The sequence below is a fragment of the Neopsephotus bourkii genome, unplaced genomic scaffold (assembly GCF_033783945.1).
Source record: "Neopsephotus bourkii isolate Nb327-2 ecotype Australia unplaced genomic scaffold, CSIRO-AGI_Nbou_v1 NB_1634, whole genome shotgun sequence".
Lineage (NCBI taxonomy): Eukaryota > Metazoa > Chordata > Aves > Psittaciformes > Psittacidae > Neopsephotus > Neopsephotus bourkii.
This window is the reverse complement of record NW_026902109.1, coordinates 7,331,395-7,350,156: the sequence shown is the minus strand read 5'-3', so window position 1 is coordinate 7,350,156 and position 18,762 is coordinate 7,331,395. Positions and strand designations below refer to the sequence as shown.

At 39.2% G+C, this 18,762-nt stretch overlaps 1 protein-coding gene across 11 annotated transcripts in view; it reads right to left on the bottom strand.

The window, feature by feature from the left end:
• ANK3 (ankyrin 3) overlaps nucleotides 1-18,762 on the bottom strand; it is a 382,424-nt gene that overhangs the window by 90,420 nt on the left and 273,242 nt on the right. For all 11 annotated transcript variants that reach the window (XM_061374052.1, XM_061374053.1, XM_061374054.1 and 8 more), the window contains 9 exons: nucleotides 18,404-18,601; nucleotides 15,961-16,059; nucleotides 14,905-15,003; nucleotides 13,526-13,624; nucleotides 11,265-11,462; nucleotides 10,643-10,741; nucleotides 9,815-9,913; nucleotides 6,096-6,293; nucleotides 3,909-4,007 (listed from right to left, as the gene is read on the bottom strand). In XM_061374052.1, the coding sequence (XP_061230036.1) occupies nucleotides 3,909-4,007; nucleotides 6,096-6,293; nucleotides 9,815-9,913; nucleotides 10,643-10,741; nucleotides 11,265-11,462; nucleotides 13,526-13,624; nucleotides 14,905-15,003; nucleotides 15,961-16,059; nucleotides 18,404-18,601 (1,188 nt within the window). The remainder of the gene's footprint in view (nucleotides 1-3,908; nucleotides 4,008-6,095; nucleotides 6,294-9,814; nucleotides 9,914-10,642; nucleotides 10,742-11,264; nucleotides 11,463-13,525; nucleotides 13,625-14,904; nucleotides 15,004-15,960; nucleotides 16,060-18,403; nucleotides 18,602-18,762) is intronic.

Here is an 18,762-nt window from a genome sequence, read left to right as displayed (position 1 = left end):
ATAGCTTTGGGATGCAAAATGTGTTTCTGTCCAATCTTCTCTAATCACCTGAAAACCCACAATTTTGTATATGGCCCTCAGAAACTGAGAGGGAGCAAGAACTCCCATGTGTCAGAATTGCAAACTCTAGATGTTTTCATAGGGAGTGTAAGTTATATATAAATTATGATTAACAAGCATGTACCAGAGGGGAATATGATAGCTCATTGGTCCCTACTCAAGAAGTTGAGTGACCTGATAAGATGCTAAGTGTTCTCCCCTTATTGACAGATACTGTGCTGGAGTGACATAACCAATGAGCCTTAACTTGGGAAAATGAGAAATACGATAAGGAGAGAATGTAAACAAAGAAAAAGCTACAACAACAAAAAAGACTACTGAAGAGCCATCCAGACCACAATAATTGAGGCAACAAAAGTGTATGGGTGTGACATGAAGAGAAGAAAACAGAAGGTTAGTGGTGATGCTGCTTGTAGGGGATATCCCCAGTATAATGACACTATAAGCTATGCAGCTTCTCTAACTTTTAAGGTGCAGATGGATGCATCTCTGTCCCTGTACATCCAAAGTAATGACTTCGAACTGGACATACTGGATATATCATGCAAACATGCAAGCATAGCAACAGTGCTTCTAAAGCCAAGTCAGCTGTTGCTGTATCTTGCTCCCCAATGCCTCTGGCTTTAGAGACAGCATGCACAGACCTTTTATTCTCATAGAACAGTTAATCCATCTAAACAAGAGAGCTTGTAACTACAGAACTGCTGTTTTACAAGCCAATCATCTAAATTTCACCTGCATAGAACATGAGGTCAGAGTATGGTAGTTCTTACAGCATCACACTTTTCCTCCACTGTAGTTCAGAGCTTGTCAGTTCTTGCCCTAGGAACTCAAGATGATCATAAGTTTATCCAGAAACTATTCCATCCTAAATACATGGTACTGCATTTGGCACTTCTATCACAGGTGAGCGGATATCTGGCAGACAACCTCCATGTGTCTGACTATGTGGAGCCTGCAGGGCTCACTGCTGTATGAATCCAGCAGATGGGACTCTCCAAAAGGCAGAGAATAAGCATCAAGCTCACTCCTATCTAACAGAATCTTGCAAGGCATGTGGGCACCTTTTTTTCCTAAGGAGCAGACAGTTCTCTACAGCAGAGGGCAAATTAGCATGGTAGGCAGGAGAACAAGCCGTTGCGGGTGTTCTTCACCACCAAGGCCTACCTGCAGGATTAATAATGCACATTTTCCCAGACAGGTGTTTTGTCACACTACAAAGTAGTTCTGCTTAAATACACCCTGACTTTGCCTGACCTAAGAGCCCCTGCCCCACTTCCTGAAAACTATGGGGCAGTCCCATGGAAGCAAATATGTACCGGCAAAATATTCTTTACTTTCACTAGTTCGATATTTAACCGAGGAATGAAGGTACTTACTGTTGGCCTCTTTAAAATTATATGACTATTACTGATGACAGTATTCATGATGCAGACAGTCAAACACAGCTGCTTTCTTCCTTGTGCATGGTTTTGTCCACTGACTAGTTCAATTGTCAGAGATGCAATTAAGAAATTTAGCTCCCAGTAGAGGAGATCTGTGAATTACAACTGAAGCCCCTTTTCTGCATGTCTCTACTGTCATGTGCCTGCTCCACCACGCTGCCACCCTGCTGGGCTTAAAGATCAGTACAAAACTTGTGCAACTGTGCTAGGCTGGCCCTGAGACCCAGTAAACATGCCCTGCCTCTTAGCTGTGAAAGTATCTCAGATGTTTCCACTGTGCTAATGTGACTAAAAGGCCACCAGTGGATCCTATTTGGACACTGGAGAGCAGGCAAAGGGAACATGTTCCTGCCTGCACCTGTCAATGTAAATGTCTCCTTAGTCTACTTACTATTTATGGGACAGAGAAGAGTGGAAGAAAGGCAAACATGCACAGGCAAGTTGTACAGGATAGGGGACGATTCAGCTCTGACCAAGTTAAAAGCAGGTTCTGCAATGTCTTGCTACAGAAACCAAAACCAGGTAGGAACTATCTTCAGAACAGCAACCACATGTATCTGAGGAAATCATGCAAAGAATGCACCAAGGCAGACCTCGTCTACTGCTGGATGATTTAACAAATGATAAGAACTCAGACTGATTCATCTGTAAAATACAGACTGAGGATATGTTGCAAAAGTGCAAACCTGGAGAAGCTCCTGGGATTTCAGCAGAGCTATTTCAGTTTCATGTCAGAATAAGGGCACTGAAATCAGCAGCTGGTACAGTTGGAATCACGCAGTAGAAAAATCACACAACAGTGACTTTTCCCTCTGTCACAGATTGTAATCAGCTGAGATGCAGCCAGAGATGATGATGGATTAAGCCCTTTCTGAGATGTCAGTGTGATGATAGAACGATAATGTTGCTGGACAATCTGACACACCTGCACATTTATGGGATGCAAGCACAGCAGATGATTTGTGGCACACACCTAACAGAGTTGTGAAAGCTGCTACTCAGCAAAAAGTGTGGAATTTTGATAGTGAGACTTGATTAATTTAGCTGATTTGATCATCTACAGTCCAAGTATTTGATTATAACTGATTTATTACCCGGCTAAAGGAATGAATCTGAGATTTAGACAATGCATGAAGAATGTATTTTATGATCTCAACTCTGAGATCATCATCATTAAACTCGGAGCACCATATACAACATTAGGGTGCATAAACCCATTTGTACAGAGGATTTTGGATTTTACTCCTGACATTGCTCTTAAAACCAATACTGCAAAGTGGAAGGTGTCATTGCTTGGGGTCTCAAAAGCCATCATGAAGCACCTTGGAGAGCCAGATCTCTTACTTAGAGTTGAAATATTTACTTTAGGCAGAGCTATTTTCAGACAAGTAAATTTGAAACAGACTACCATCGCATATATGTATTTCATATTAGATAAAGATATTAATAAGATTTCGTATCAGATAAAGAATTTCAAATTTGTCCTCAAGAGTTAAATGGCTCATCTCTGATATTATTTTTGAAGGTAGAGTACAGCAATATTTACTGACAACCTAGTAAGTTAATGTTTACCATCAAGAGAACAATGGTCTAGTCTGAACTTGGGGCAACAGAAAATGTCAGTTCCCTAGAATGTACCCATATGATGAAATAGGTCGCCTCACTATGCTTTGCAAAACAAATCAGCTCAGAAATTCAGAGGCATCCAGCCATAAAGGCTGAGCCAAGCTGTAGGAGTAGGGGGTAGTCGTTACAAATGAACAATGGCTTTACTTGCAGAATCATGTCTATGGATGGTTATTTAATATCAGCTCACAGAAAGGAGTCTACTTCATTTCATGAAGTCTCTTAAATCATGGGAAAAAGTATTAGCCACGTTCTAGCCAGGAATGCCTACACTGCATTTACATTGCTTCTCTTGCTGTAAATAAAGATGTTTTAAGTAACAATTCTCCTGTGTTTTGTTTCTACTGTCAGCTGAATGGAAAGTACATGCAACATGTAAAAAATAACAAAAGCAGATGAGAGCTTGCATATGGTAGAAGATTATACGACTCTCTGTAGAGGGAAATGAAGCTTTTCTGAAAGTTTCCTTACATAAAAAACAGTTCAACCTCACTTACCTTCAGTGAAACGCAACAGTAGGTACAATCTAAATCTACATTGATTTAAGTATTTGGCAAGAAATAAGCTTACTCCTCCAAGACGGAGCATAACCTGAACACTCAAGTCCACATATCTTCAGTTTTCAGAATATATTCTATGATATTTTTTATAAGGAATGCTTCTCTGCTGTTATTTCAGTATCACCCTGAAATTGATTATTATTCCAGTCTACAGGCTCATGCGTCCCTGAAAGGAAATAATACATGTTGTGTATATAATACATGCTGGTATTCTTACCTTGGTCTGTGCATCAACAGCAGCTCCTTGGTTCACAAGAACCTCTGCTACGTTGACCCTATCCTCTTGGGCAGCCAGGTGGAGTGGTGTCAGTCCGCTCTGTAGATTAGAAGCAACAAGTAACAATTTTCAGAGGAGGTACATGAATACTAGTATCAAAATTCAGGTATAAGTAAGACTCAAAACATCCTACTGAATTCATAGAAATTATAAATTCCCCTTTCACTGTGTAATGTACTTCCTAATAACATGCAAGAGACTACAATTTGCAAGCCAGTAAGATAATGTTTCCTTTACACAAGGAGTGTTTCTTCATGCAGTGTTAAATGTGGGATAGCAAATTATAACACTTTCAGAAAAAAGTAACACAGTATGCTTTTACCTTCTGACTAATTCACTTCCTTAGAATGAGTAATATTTTAAATAAATATTGAATTATTGTTTACACCTCTACAAGTTTTCTAGAAGTAACATTCACTCAGATTTATCATTACATTTTAGTCCTCTACTTGACAGAAAAGGTAAAACTACATTTTTGTAAGTTAAGGTCCATTGCTCTCTGCCCAGAAAGTATAAGGACTTGCTAGATGATGTGTACTGACACACTTACTTTTCAGATAGCTTATTATTTTTCTTATCTGAAACTTCAGATCTGAAAACCTTAAAACCTCAGAAAGCTATGCAACTTTCTGTCACGTAAAAGACTTCAGGTAAAAGAGGAAGAGAGAATCTGCTGAGAGGATGTTGTTACAAATGGGAAAGAATATCCTTTTCTGGCAAATCACAGCACTTTTGCTCTCCTGTTCCTACTGCCTCTAGCACCAGTGGCAGAAAAGCAGGTGGAGCTTGGTTATTATGGACCATGCCTTCTAAAAAGGTTTCAATAGGTGCTCAGTGCCCACCCTCGAGCTGTGAGCATACAGCTCCCAACCGTTCTGTGGGTCCTGAAGAAAATAAATGCTTTTTTTTCATTCCTATGGCAAAATTCGAAGTTAATGTGCTTTAAATATCCACCTTGAAATGCAGCTGCTGAACTTGGAGGAAATGAGCATCCCTCAGTCAATACAGGGGGAACTATTTTCAAAAAGTGGCATTATCAGGATAATGAGAAACCAGAGATTAGAACTGAACGGTAACAGACTGAAGGATGTTGCAGGTGGTTAACCTCTGGAGGAACTGAATCAAAATGCCAAGCAGCTGCAATCATGGTCTTTATATTAGCCTCAGCAGCAAAACTGTGATAGCCAATGTGACGCAAAATGTGTACATGGCAAATTGCCCTGGGGGGATACAGTCCATCCTGCACTGCATAAGCCTACACACTTGACTGAGACTTGAGGGAAAGATCAACATCTGCCAGAGAAGCTTCCTGAAGGAGGGCCCAAAAGTAACAAAACTACAAAGTTAGAAACAGGAAAACACAGCAGCCCTGTGCAGCATCATCCATGGCCTCTGAGGACACAGAGTTTTTCTACCTGCTGAGAATAAGAAATATTTTCCATGAAAAATTTGTCTCTTGCCTTTCTACTTTAGCCACATAAATCCATGCTGTAACTACACTTTACAACATCTCTGATGTCTAGTGGAGCATTTAGAGAATGAAGGCTACACATTTGCTAGAAACATTACTACAGAGCGGACTTAATAGCCTATAAATTCATACATATAGAAACTAAAATCTATCACCTTCCCTTTTCTGCCCCCAGGAGAAAGGGGGTGCCCTACGGAACACCCCCCTTGGGGGGGCAAAGAATCCCTTATATAAATGACCAAAATCTCAGAAAAAGTTGCTATTATTATTCCATTAAAAAATTTAGCTTCCCTTGAAAACTTAGTTGTTATCACTGTTTAATGGGCAGGCATGTACCTAGAGGCTCAAAAATGACACACGCTAACCCCAGTAACTGCTGGGGAGAGGAAGACCTTTTCTCTCTGGTCATGTTTTGGTAGAAGAGCATAACATGGAAGGAAGCATGTGCTATCATTAAAACCCAGGTGCTATTCAATGTGATGTGGCATGCTGCATGCTACTCTCTTTGCTAGAAGAAATTATGATGTGTATCCAAACACCTGCAGTGGCTTTCAAACTGTCTAGAATCACAGTGGACAAAATTTAATTGCAGGCCCCTATCCTTCTCATCACCATGTCTGTTTATTGCCTTAGAACAAAGCTGGGGGAACACTTACCTTGTTGCCGAGATTTACATTAGCATTTCTAGTAAGAAGCAATGACACCATGTCCACGTGGCCGTCTTGAGAGGCAAGATGTACAGGGGCAATACCCTGTCTGGTTACAGCATTGGCATCAGCACCGTATTCCAGCAGTGTAGTTGCTATGTCCATCTGGTTTTTCTTGGCAGCTATGTGCAGTGGCGTATAGCCATTCTGTCAACAGAAAGCACTTCATTGCAAGCTACTCATTGAGCAATGTGATAAATCACTATCCTGTACCTACCCAACTCTATGAAAGTAAGTAATTAGTTTTAAAAATCCTGCCAAACATAGTCAAATACAATATTAACTGTTTGTGCAAATTAATGTATCAGCGCTTTAAGCAATCTGGTTTTGAAAGTATTGATACAGATAAGAGCATTTTGAAAGAAACTTTCAAATTTGGGAAAAAATATCTGGTCAGGAGAGCACAAGCTTTTAGGAACAGGAATTTGATTTTCATTTCACAGACGTTTGCTACTTTTCCTTAAATGTACATGAAATCTTTGACAAATAGAAGAGCAGGATGTGTGTTCGTAACTCAGAACAGCTGTTATTGTTTGGTTTTTTTCCCGTTTCCCAGTGTGAATGAAAGCATTATGTACATGAAATACGGCCTTTCTTGCATGTACCTTAACCTTACTGACATGCTGTTTCCATCCAGATTAAGCAAAAATTAAAGCATACAACTCTGGAGTCTTGCATTCTTTTATTTTTTTATTCCTTCTAATATGTGTACTCAGTGAGCCCACTATTAAAATAGAAATGTGTAAGTTTTATAATTCTAAAAATGGATAGATTTGGCAGAAAATAGATAAATGGACATAAATATAAATGTAAATAATAGATTAACACAAGATACCAAAACACTAAGGTATGCCCAGCTTTTGGTGCAGATTGGGATGCCAATTTAACCAAGAACTTTCTGTCTTTCTGAAATGCATTAGCCTTCATTTTTAAGAAAATGGCAAATGTATGCATGTGACTAAGGAAGAAGGTCTGGGAGGGAGGGAATGAGACTGTAAGCATAAGCCATTTTGCATGGTATCATAAGTACAATATGCATCTCAGATTACACAGTCCAGTAAAATCTATCTAAAGGCACAAAGCATTCATCTGGAATGGCTCCTCCCTGTGCCCCATGGGGCAGCAGGACTGGACTATATGGGAAGACAGGTCACAACAGATGCGGGGCAATGCAGATAGGAGCAGCAAATAATTACAACAGAGCTTTAACAGCAGTCTTAAAGTGAGAAATGCACAGCACTAACTCCATGTGGAATAGTTTTCGTAATCTTCAAAGTCAAATTCAGATTCACTTCAGACCTTACATACTAAGATACTTCAAAATGATACCCAGGAAACACAATGCCACAATCAATAAGGGAAATATACGGCCACTCAATTTTCACTTTGAAGATAAAATGCTTCAGGAAAAACAAACACAATCCTCTCCCTTAGACTTCCTGAACAAGACTGACATGAAAAACAGCCATTGCCACATGGATACCTACTAAATCCTAGAAACAACTTGCTAAATCCTGCATATATGCTAAACTGTGAGTATTTCAAATGGAGCTTATGTATATTTTGTAAAACGACAAATGCAGATTTCAAGCTTTTTCCTCAGAAATGGGCATACATTGCTTTCAGTGGAATGGAAAGGAGCAGGCTGCCAAGAGAAGGCAAAAAGAGAGCTGAAAAATAAAAGTTGAAATTCAGCTCAGTCTCAGACTGCATTTTCTCCTCATAAGGGCTTACACTATGCATAGATTCAGAAGAACAGAGAAGTTTGGAAGGAAGGGTACTGGGTTATTCTGGCTGCCAGGGAATAAGGGGGAAAGGGAAAACAGTTAAAGGGATAGAGAAAAAATGAGTATTCTGGGGTGGAAGAAAGAAGAAGAGAAGCATTATAAGGTAGATGCCAAACTAAAATTAGCCAGAAGCCTAATTTTGGCCTCTAAAAAGAAGAATGGTTCACCAGATAACTGTTTGTATCACATCACTGTACTATGACATGACCACTTCCCATACCCTTTCACTGATCCCTCTTCAAGGCAAATGCTGCAGGGACAGGCTAATGTGCCACTCTTAAGATCAGTGTTAAAGACAGGAGTGTCACAGAAAAAGCAACTGCTGATGAAACTAACTGTGGAGCCAGTGATATGACATAACAAATTTATTTATTAGACCACATTTACAAAAGAAATGGGAAATCATCTGCTGTTACCAACACTATTTTTCATATGACTGCACAGTGGGTGCCGAAAGCAACAAACATGCTACCGTTAATTTTATTTAGTATTGATGCTCTACAGTGTGCTGTGGCTCACTTGCTGCAAAATACTAACAAATGCTTAACTTTAGGAAAACTTACATGTGGCACGTGAAGGTCTGAAATGGCAGCTGCAAAACTGTTCTGTTACAGATAGGAAAGCTAAGCTAAGGTGACACATGGGTTTGTGCAATATTATTCCACAGTCTGTAGTGCTTCCACCTTGGTTTGGACAGCCCTCGAAAAGTGGCTGCTGCAATCCCTGCCCCTATAGGATACACAGCTTCCACTGACAGTTTCTTTCAGTGAAAACTAGGTCAGTCAGGCCTCCAGAAGGCCCCTTCTTCCCCACAGTGGCATTTAAGAGTGCTGTGTTGCAGTAGTAAAAGATCAGAGATCACTCCAGTTCATCTCCTGGGGCACTGCTCTCCAGATTGTCACTATTGACATTATTGATTTTAAACTGTGCCATTGCTGCTGGCTATCCATGTTTATTTAACTTTCCTTTCCTTTGCACTATAAACTCTAGACCTACCATGTACGAAAGACTCCATCCTCTTTTCTTAGCCATGCAGAAGGCCGTTAGTGTTATGGCTGTATTCAGTCATGTGTGAGAGGACGGCAATCAAGGGGAGCTGTCTATCTATGACATGTCTATCTATGGCTTTTCCACTAGCTCTTTCTAGTGTTTTGGTTGTTTTGGGTTTTTTTTCATAGTGATTTTAGGAATGTGTCTGGGTTGTCTCAGATGAGGCATTTACACTGCATTTACCTCATCTGAACCTACATGCACTTGCATTCTGTTTTAGTGTTGTTGCTGTCCAACTATCGATTTACTCTTTTACATCCCCTGAAATCTACCAGTATGTGTTGTCTTGCCTGCAGTAATTTGCAATTAAAGCAGGACTGTGGCTACGTGTTTTATTTTCTCACAAGTACATTTACACTGTGGTAGAAGTATTGTGAAGCACATTAATAATTATGTACATTGTACTGAAAAACATATCATGCCTCAGAAGTCATCCTGTGGCATAATACAGGAGAACTACACCCCTGTAGCAAGGCATTAGCTACAAGCTTGCCCTGCACAGATGTTAAGATGCAACAATATACAGTTAGGTGGCTGGGAGAGGGTACAAAAGAGACCAGACAAATGGAAGCAAAACACATTATTTGCCTAGACTGAACTTCACTTAAACTAAGGATTTTAAATATTTCTACATCTATGTTTGCTTTTTTACTGCTGTTTTATTCACCTGTAGAATTATTCTAGCAGCTTTATGTGACTGTGAGACATTAATAAACAAGTTCCCTGAGCTCCCTGCAATTGCAAGCATATACAGCCTAAAAGAACAGAAGTAGACAGGGAATAAAATGACACAAAAAGCCTAGGTTCCCCCAGAGTGGCCAGTACTTGTACCTTGGCAGATGCATGAGGTGAAGCTCCCTGGTCCAACAGTAGGAGTGCCACTTTTTGATTATCGTAGTGTGCAGCTACATGCAGTGGTGTTAAACCGCTCTAAAAACACATGCAGAACAAACAAGTGCTGTTACAGGTCCTCTCCAGGGAAAACTTAAGAGTTTGGAGAATCAGAGGAGATAAGGTGAAAAAACCACATTTGTTATACATTCATATACCCAGGGTCTTTGATAACTTTAGAATCAAAAAACAAACATCTGGAAATCTTACTGAGCTGTGAAAGCCTTTTTGACTTTTTCTAGGGAAGATGAACAGAGAAACACATATCTCTGCTGCCCTCAGGACAGAGCAGGTAAGGAATTTTGACCATGAGGTCATACCTTGGGTAATGTTTTTCTTTTACTGCAGTGGATAAGTAAACTGTCCCTTGGATCTGTAAAAATCCAAGCTGGACTAGTTTAAAAAGCTGGAGGTCCTACTGGGCTTTGCCCTGTGTCATGAGACATGAGGGAGAAGGGTCAGCTGCCTGAATACTCTGATAAAGACTGTAAATAGTCTAGGCAGGAAGGCAGGGGAATGGTTTCTCTCCATTCTCCTGGATGGGTAAAAAGAGGACATTATTTTCCTCTCAATTAAATACAATAAAAGATGCTTCTGTCAAGAGTTTGCTGGCTCCTGACAGCCCCAACAGGGACTGGAATACTACATGAAACCCACTCCCAAGCTGTGTATATTAGAGTCATGGTAAGTAAACAGAAGGATATTATTAGGGTATTATGTGCATTTAAGTACTTGTTGTGCAGGTGGCAGTGGCTTCTTCTGTCCTACCTTTCCAGAAGCATCAGGAGATGCATTCTTCTGAAGCAGGAGATTGGCTACCTCAATTTTCCCGTATTTTGCAGCCACATGTAGAGGAGTAAATCCTTTCTGTAAGACAAAAGAGTTACTTAGCAGCCTTGTGCACTCTTTTGCAAGGTAAGGTTTGTCTCTGATCTACAAGGGTACTGCTGTTTCCATCCATTCCCTTACATAGTCCTTAGTACTGGCAGCAAGTCTGCAGATTACCATCTGCCTACCAGGTCTGGAGGCCCTTCCTTGCAAGGCAAAGCCTTATCTACATTAAAAGAACCATAAAAAGTGAAGAGTCAGTTCCTTTTTTCACACCACCAAAGACCCAAGGACAAGGCTGGGTAACAGCTTATCGATTCCAGCTAAGAATTTCTGCCCTGCATTTCTTTCATTCCAAGAGAATGCATGTCTGATCACTGGGATATGTTATACATCAGGCTACATGAGGTAAAATCATGAAGATATGTACCCTTTTCATAAAATGTAGCTCATTCTTACACCATTTTCATGTGTGTTCAATTCTTGCAGCATTGAATTCACAAGTAGCACTTGCTACAGCTATATTTTACTATTGAAGCTATCGCTTTTGCAACTCCCTTACCTTGGTAATGATAGATAAAGATGCACCATGATCCAAAAGAACAGAAGCTACATCTTCATGTCCTTCTCGAGCAGAAAGATGCAGGGGTGTATAGCCAGACGTTGTAGCTGCATTTGCAGATGCTCCTTGTTGCAGTAGCTGCTGTACTATATCTGCTTTTCCCAGTCGGGCAGAAATGTGCAGTGGTGTTTGGTCATCCTAAACACAAAAGAAATAACAGAGTCCTACGTGAGAAAACTGAGGCTCATATTTTGACAGAAAATACTTGCTCTGATTCTACCACTTTCCGGAACGGCAGATGAGCATTAATTCTACTGAGGTCAATAGTGAATATTGCAAACTGTCTTTCTCTTTGTCATATAATAAAGATACCTTGTGCTTTGTTGATGCATGAGAAAATATTCCAGACAGGTACATAACAGTAAATAATCAATTTTTTTTCTAATCTGGATTTACCTCATTTTGCTTTGCCACTAAGGTGCATAGAGCTTCCAGTTGAATTTGAGACTTTCCTTAAAATGCAGTGAATGCATAGCTCTATTGTTTACATATAAATTTCATTTATGATTCCCAGCAACATCTAACAACTTGTTGTTAGTTGGGATGGCCTCAGATGCTTAGCATGTTATTGCCTAGTAACTTGCATTGAGTATTGTATTTTGTGCCTTTTTAATGGTGAACGATTTGTTTAGTATTTTGCAGATAACTTTACAGTGGATGTAACTGAAGATAAAGCATGGTGCTGAAATTCACTGTTGTCTTCTTACTGGCCATTCAGAACACAATAACCCTAGTAGTTTTAAGTACAGGGGTTGCCTTGTCATGAGTCTCATTGTTTATTTTCCTTCAGTGAAAGCGTTGTTGCTTGTGACCTTGTTCTGAGTATTTTTTCCTGTTCCTCATTAACCTATTCAAACATCCTTCTGACCCCATTTTTCCCTGCTGAACTTCCCACCTTTTAAGCACTGCTACATTATGTCCTGCAGCAGAGTAGTTCTGGGGTGTTCTCAGTTAGAGAGACTTCTGCCCATGCTCATCCTACAATAGTGATTTTACACCTTTGGGATTTAGGATTAGAGAGAGTGTCAGGATGTGAATGATGCTCCGCTACAGGGAAATTCTCCTCTGACTGGTAGAAACACTTTATGATTCTTAAAAGTTTCCAGTTTATATCTGTTTCCCACAAATTCCTCATGGCGGGTGTTAGCACTGGTCCATAATCTATTACTTGCATTTAGTTGCTATTCATAATAACGAACTGATCAAAGGCAATGGTATTTTGCAGAAATTAATTAAATAGAAAAGATTTGTATGATTGTGTTTCTGAGCACGAGCTGTTCACTTTCAAGGCAGGTTTTGGAGATTTACAGACCACATGATTCACTTCTGTTGTCAGACTGCTTCCAGATAGGAAGTGTATCTGCTACAAATAATTAGTCAGAGTTCCTTATAAGTAGATAATCTTACCAGTAACTTTATTTGGGAGCCAATGCACAGACGAGATTCAAAATATAAAGTAGACATTGAAACTGTATTAATGTAATCACTATTTGAAAACAAACCCAAAACCAAATCCTGATTCTCCCTAATGAGACTGCTATTTATTGCACCCATTTATCTCCTTCCCTCATCTGTCTCCTGGAGCTCTTTTATTTCCATAATTTTGCATGTTTCTTTAGTGGCTCTTGACCATTTCTTTTTCCTGCCCCCTTATAATCTTCAACTGCAATTGTTTCTATAGACTCTGTTTCTTATTTCCAGCTCTATGTGACATCCCCTTACTGTGCCTTCTTACTTTAGCAGGTGTCCTTTAACAGTATAACTATTTCTGAATGCACACAGGCAGATGTTTTAGGATCATGATGGGAGACACCAGCAGCCTAGGATTTACAGTTTTGCAGAAATAAAAGCAGATTTGAGGCATTCCTCCCCCCAAACCTTGCTTCCCACCCCAAAACTCTTCAAACATGTGATAGTTTATGTTAAAAGCTGACTGTCCCTGCCCCTTCCACTCCCTCGCCCCCCCCCCCCCAGAAAAAAGGGCATGGTATCAGTTTGACATCTCCTATCTTCTCTCTTACATACAGATCACTCATGACTACAGTAAGAGAATACATAACAAAGTATCAGTGGTCATTACTCAAAGACCCTTGGCTTCATCTTATTTTCTCTTGCCGTAAGACACATACAAGATGAATGAGATTCCTTTCATTGCTAAATATGGATAATCTAGGGTTATAAGACCTGGACCATCATCTTACCTTAGCTTTAGCCTCCACTTGAGCTCCATTTTGTACCAGGTATCGAACGACCTCTGTTTGGCCAGCTCTGGCAGCCATGTGCAGTGCTGTTTCTCCTCTCTAGCATGCAGCAGCAGAAACAAAATACCATTAAAAACACACTTCAGGAAAACAAACCCCAATATGTTTCATAAATACAAAAATACTGGTGACCCAGTTCAGAATAATCTCCACTAAAATATTTTGTAGTAGTTTTCTGTGAGCAAGATGGGAAATTAACTCAATATTTGACCTCTTAGCTGTACACTACAAAACAGTTTATTTCAGGGTCAGTTCCACAAGACAATAGTGCCTCTGTCACTAGTCTTTTGCTGAAAAGAGACAGTACAATTTTTGTGTTTACTAGCATTACTCACAGTGTTAAAATGGACCTCCATTTAAGTAGGGCCTAGTTTAGTCAAACAAAAAATTTCTTTCAAACTTATTATATACAGATACTCATATATTTGGCTTTCCTCCTGCAATGCCCTATGCCCCTACTATGATTGTTATCTAACAAGCACTAAGATGAGTGAACAAGAGGAAAAAAATTCACTACTGCATACATCAGTCTAAGGATTCATGGATTTTATGAAAGACAAATACAAGGACACCAGAATAAATTCAGGATGGAAACTGCTTTTTATATTTTTGGACATTCATGTGTCTTCAGCAAACACCTGCTAACTTAAAAATGTGTTGCATTTTTATACAACCTTATAGTATTAGTAGATGAAAATCTTAATAAAAGATTGTCTTCTAAATGCTCCTGCATATGGAAGGTGAAAGGGAGATTTTAGAGGCCAAACTGTTAAAAAGAATCAACAAGTTTCTACTTTCCTCCTATTTCCCAACTTTCAAATATCCGTCTAACAATGACTTCAGTTTTTACACATGCCCTAGGAGCCTTAGGGCACACAGTGCACATCCAGTAGAAAAGCACACTTGTATGGCTGTATGGACACAGGCAATATGTCCTGACAATCTGCTGCAATCTGTTGATAGCAGCAGAACTTTCCTTAAATGGTAAACCCCTGGGGTCCTGGGAAAACAGTGATCAACAGTCAAGTACACATCGCAAAAATCACATATAAGGAGCTACAGTATGTTCACATTCTTCAGAAAATAAAAAGAATAGAGTCAGCTTAACATCAGCCTCTTTTGAGGTTTTCTCAACCTGTTAAGTATCTCCCAAATAAGAGTCAGCAGGCTGAACTTTCCCATGACTCCAGTAGGAGCAATGACTGCTATGGAGGTGAATGGTAAACACCAGATTCAGGTGCTTCTTCACAACAGTGCTGCTCCAAAATATTATAATCAACTCACAGTTCTGCCATGCCAAAAGGAAACCTGTTACTCACCACATTGGTAGTGTTGGGTGACGCTCCGTGATGCATTAGCTGCGATACAATATTTACATGTCCCATGAAGGCAGCGACATGGATTGGAGTTAGGCCCGACTGCAAACCAAACCAAACCAAACCAAACCAAAATCAAACTTAAATACCTACTTTCACATTTCTTTACTAGAATGCCATGGTGAAAAAATAAGGTATTCTAAAGTAAGTAAACCCAAGTGCTTGCTCTTCTTAAAAATGTAATCACATGCTTAAACTAAAGGGCACACAGAATCGGAAACATCTATAAGTGGTACATGACTGCAAAAAAGATGCGGTGTCCACTGTCCCAGTCAAATCCAGTTGCTTTTAGATGAACAAAAAGGTCTATTGAACTTAGTGGTAAACTCCATCCCCCCTGTTTTTCCAGGAGAAAGAGAATTCAAAACTGTGAGAATTCTAACCTGGCTTCTTCCACAGTGGTCAGACATTCATACACGTGACCCTCCTAACTTAGTAGAAGATACATACACACAGACGAACCAAATTTTCCATAGGTGCGCAATTAATCTTTAAATAGTGCCAATAACTGTGTGTAGACTATCTCATGCTGACTGACGTAATAGCATATTGATTTCTGTCTAGCTGATTTGTGATAACCCCTGATGTTGGGTGAATTTAACTTCTGTGTGGAAAGCCAAAACATGGTCTGAATTAAACCACTTTTCAAAACAGGTCTTGAGTGAAGCACTGTCTTCACCTCAACGTCCATAACAGGGTGAATTTCATCTTCAGTGTATTAAATTGCAGGCAAAATTTTGAGAACTTATAGATATTTCAAATATTTTAATCCATTATGTTTTACTTTTTTTTTTTCGCCAAAGCATATAAATTGGGTGTTATGATCCATTAGGATAACTGACTGTATTATTCAGTTTTATTATTTTGTAATAGCTGGTTGAAAACAATTGTTGACTTAATTGGTACATGTTCTTTTAGAAATATTTAAATATGAATCAATATAATCACAAACAATTTTGTAGGAAAAACAAAGACAAATGTGAAAAGACCACTTCTTACCTCAGTCACAGCTTGAATTGATGCACCATGCTTCAGAAGAAGTTCCATCACTTTCATTCTGTTCTTCTTGCAGGCTATGTGAAGAGGCGTGAAACCATTCTGTAAATGAGAAAGAACATACTTTTTGACACCATATATGTCATTGAAAAGTAAAATTGGGTATAGAATACACCACAACACATTCCTCTGTTTTAACAAAACTACTCACAGATTTGTTTTGACTTCACTAAATTTTTAATGTAAAAGAGAAAAAAAAATATGAAAAGAAAAAGCCATATTTCATAGATTCATAGAATGCTTTTGGTTGGAAGGAATGTTAAAGCTCATCTAGTTCTAATCCCTGTTCCACAGGCAGGGACACCTTGCACTAGACCAGGTTGTTCAAGGCTTTGTCCAGCCTGGCTTTGAACCCTGCCAGGCATGGGCCAGCCACAACTTCTTGGGATAACCTGTGTCTCACCACCCTCAGAGTAAAACATTTCTTCCTCATTTCTAATCTAAATCTACCCTCTTCTAATTTAAAGCACCTTACCCTAGTCCTTCAACTTTCTTGTAGTTCCTCTTTAGGTACTGGAAGGCTGTTCTGAGGTCTTCACACATAGCCAGTTTTAGTGATGAAATATTATATTACTTTATTTATTATTATATTCTTTTATATATTTTATAATATTTCCTACTCCAACGTATAATGATATTTTTTTTAAATTCTCAGTTCACCTAAAGCTAGCAGAGACTTTGTTTTAGCTTAACATATTCACAGTTAACTGGTTGAGGTATTTTGTTGGAGTTTTTGGGGGGAGTTGGGGGTTCTTTTTGGTTGGTTTTCTCTTGACCTTTCAGAGTGTTGGTAAAAAAAAGCACTTTACTTTAGAAGCTCTGGTATTAGGATCTTTTTCTAAACTAATCTTACTACACTTTTTTTATTCATTACCTGCCAGTTTATGATAATTAAAATTTGCTTGCCCCTTCTTTAGAAAAGAAAATATTCCATCTAATTTAGTGTGATCAGGAAACAAATAAAACAGGAAAATAAGCTGTCCAGAGCATGCACAACTGGTACCAATACATTAGCTCACTGAATGCTGATGCTGTTCTGTATATTCACCAAAAAATATTTTCAGAATAATTCTGAAAAGAGCTGACAGAACCAATCCCTCAGATCTGATCAAAATTAGCTTTTCTACCTACCATATAATAAAGAATGTTGTATGTTTTTGTAATGTGAGGTTAGTGTAATTGTGTGTTCCAGTTAAGTGTGAGCAGCTCTCAACTCTGTCTTTAGCAGTGGACAAAGTCCAGGGTAAGCTCAAACGTGTGTCAAGGAAGATTGAGCCTGAGCCCCAGACACTGCACTCAGGTTCCTTCTACTTAATCATCCTGAGTAGTGATCAGGACAGAATAGAAGGAAGTGCTAAAAGATTTAAGGGAAAAAGGAAAATTGTGGCTAGGTTACAAGACCCGTGAGAGGCCACTGCCAGCAACTCTGACAAGCTAAACCTGATGATGATTTGATTATGTCAGAAGGTGAAAATAAATATTACAAGCCTCCCCACTTGCTGGTTATAGTGAACAATCCCATATATCATAATACCTTGACCAAAGACACCTGCAGACATGTTGATCTGACACAAAACAGAGGGGCTGAGGGAATGAAATCTGTGGAGCCTGTGCTCTTTTCAAGACAGTCAATCCCACCTGGTTTGTGAAGGTTTCAGGAGCTCACATAGTATTTCAGGAACTGAGTAAGTTAGTAGCATCAGGCTCTGATACCAACAGGCAACCCAATTAATGTCAGAGCATAATTCTGTTACCGAAGAACAAATCAAAAAGACATTTTAAAAACAGTGGATTGCAAATATTATTTTGAACGATGCAATAATGCATTCAGTTTGTATTACAGTAACAGATTTTGTTGCTGAAGTTGATTTTAAAGTAGAAAGGCAAATTACTTCATTGAAATAAAATACCACAAATATTGGTTATGTAACTCATTCCTAGTTTTGACTGCTTCACATCTTTCAGAGCTAATAAAAATTCTCTCAGTTTTAAAAGTTACTGCTTATTTTCTCTTTACAAACATTTAGAAAATGAGAATTCTCTCCATACCAAAAGCTGCAGCAGTTATGCCTGGAGCTGCTTCATCTAGTCAGAATCACAACAAGCTACCAGGAGGAAAGAGAGCTCTGGGTACACTAGAATTTCATAAATCACTGTTGATCATCCATAAGCTTTGATTGCATTATGCATTATTAACACTTTGAAGCTCGAGCATCCTCTCTTGGTTCTCTAGCAATACAACATATCCTCATGTCACTCTTGGTTCTCTAGCAATACAACATATCCTCATGTCAACCATCAGCAGGCAGAAAATAACTCTCAAATAAGTCTCACTGCAACTTTGGAAGAATGTTTAGCTGTGAATAGTAACCCGCTGTGTACTCACCAGTGCTTTGGCATTAGGATTAGCTTTCTTGTCCAAGAGAACCTTGGCAACCTTATAGTGGCCACAGTGGGCGGCAACATGCAGCGCAGTCAGATAGTCATTAGTGACATCATCTACAGGCACGTTGTGCTGAATCAGAAGCTGAACACAGTTTAGATGATCACCTTGTGTTGCCATGTGCAATGGAGACAAACCATTCTGCAAATAAGAAGACCCAGCATTGAAGGGTTATTGAATGCTCAGAGAAATTAAACTCCTCTGCTTTGTTTTTAGCGTATTTGTTGTATGAAGAATTTTACAAGTCCAGAGAGCACCCAAAATAAACTTAACATGTTCAGTGTAACAACAAGGGTTCTTAC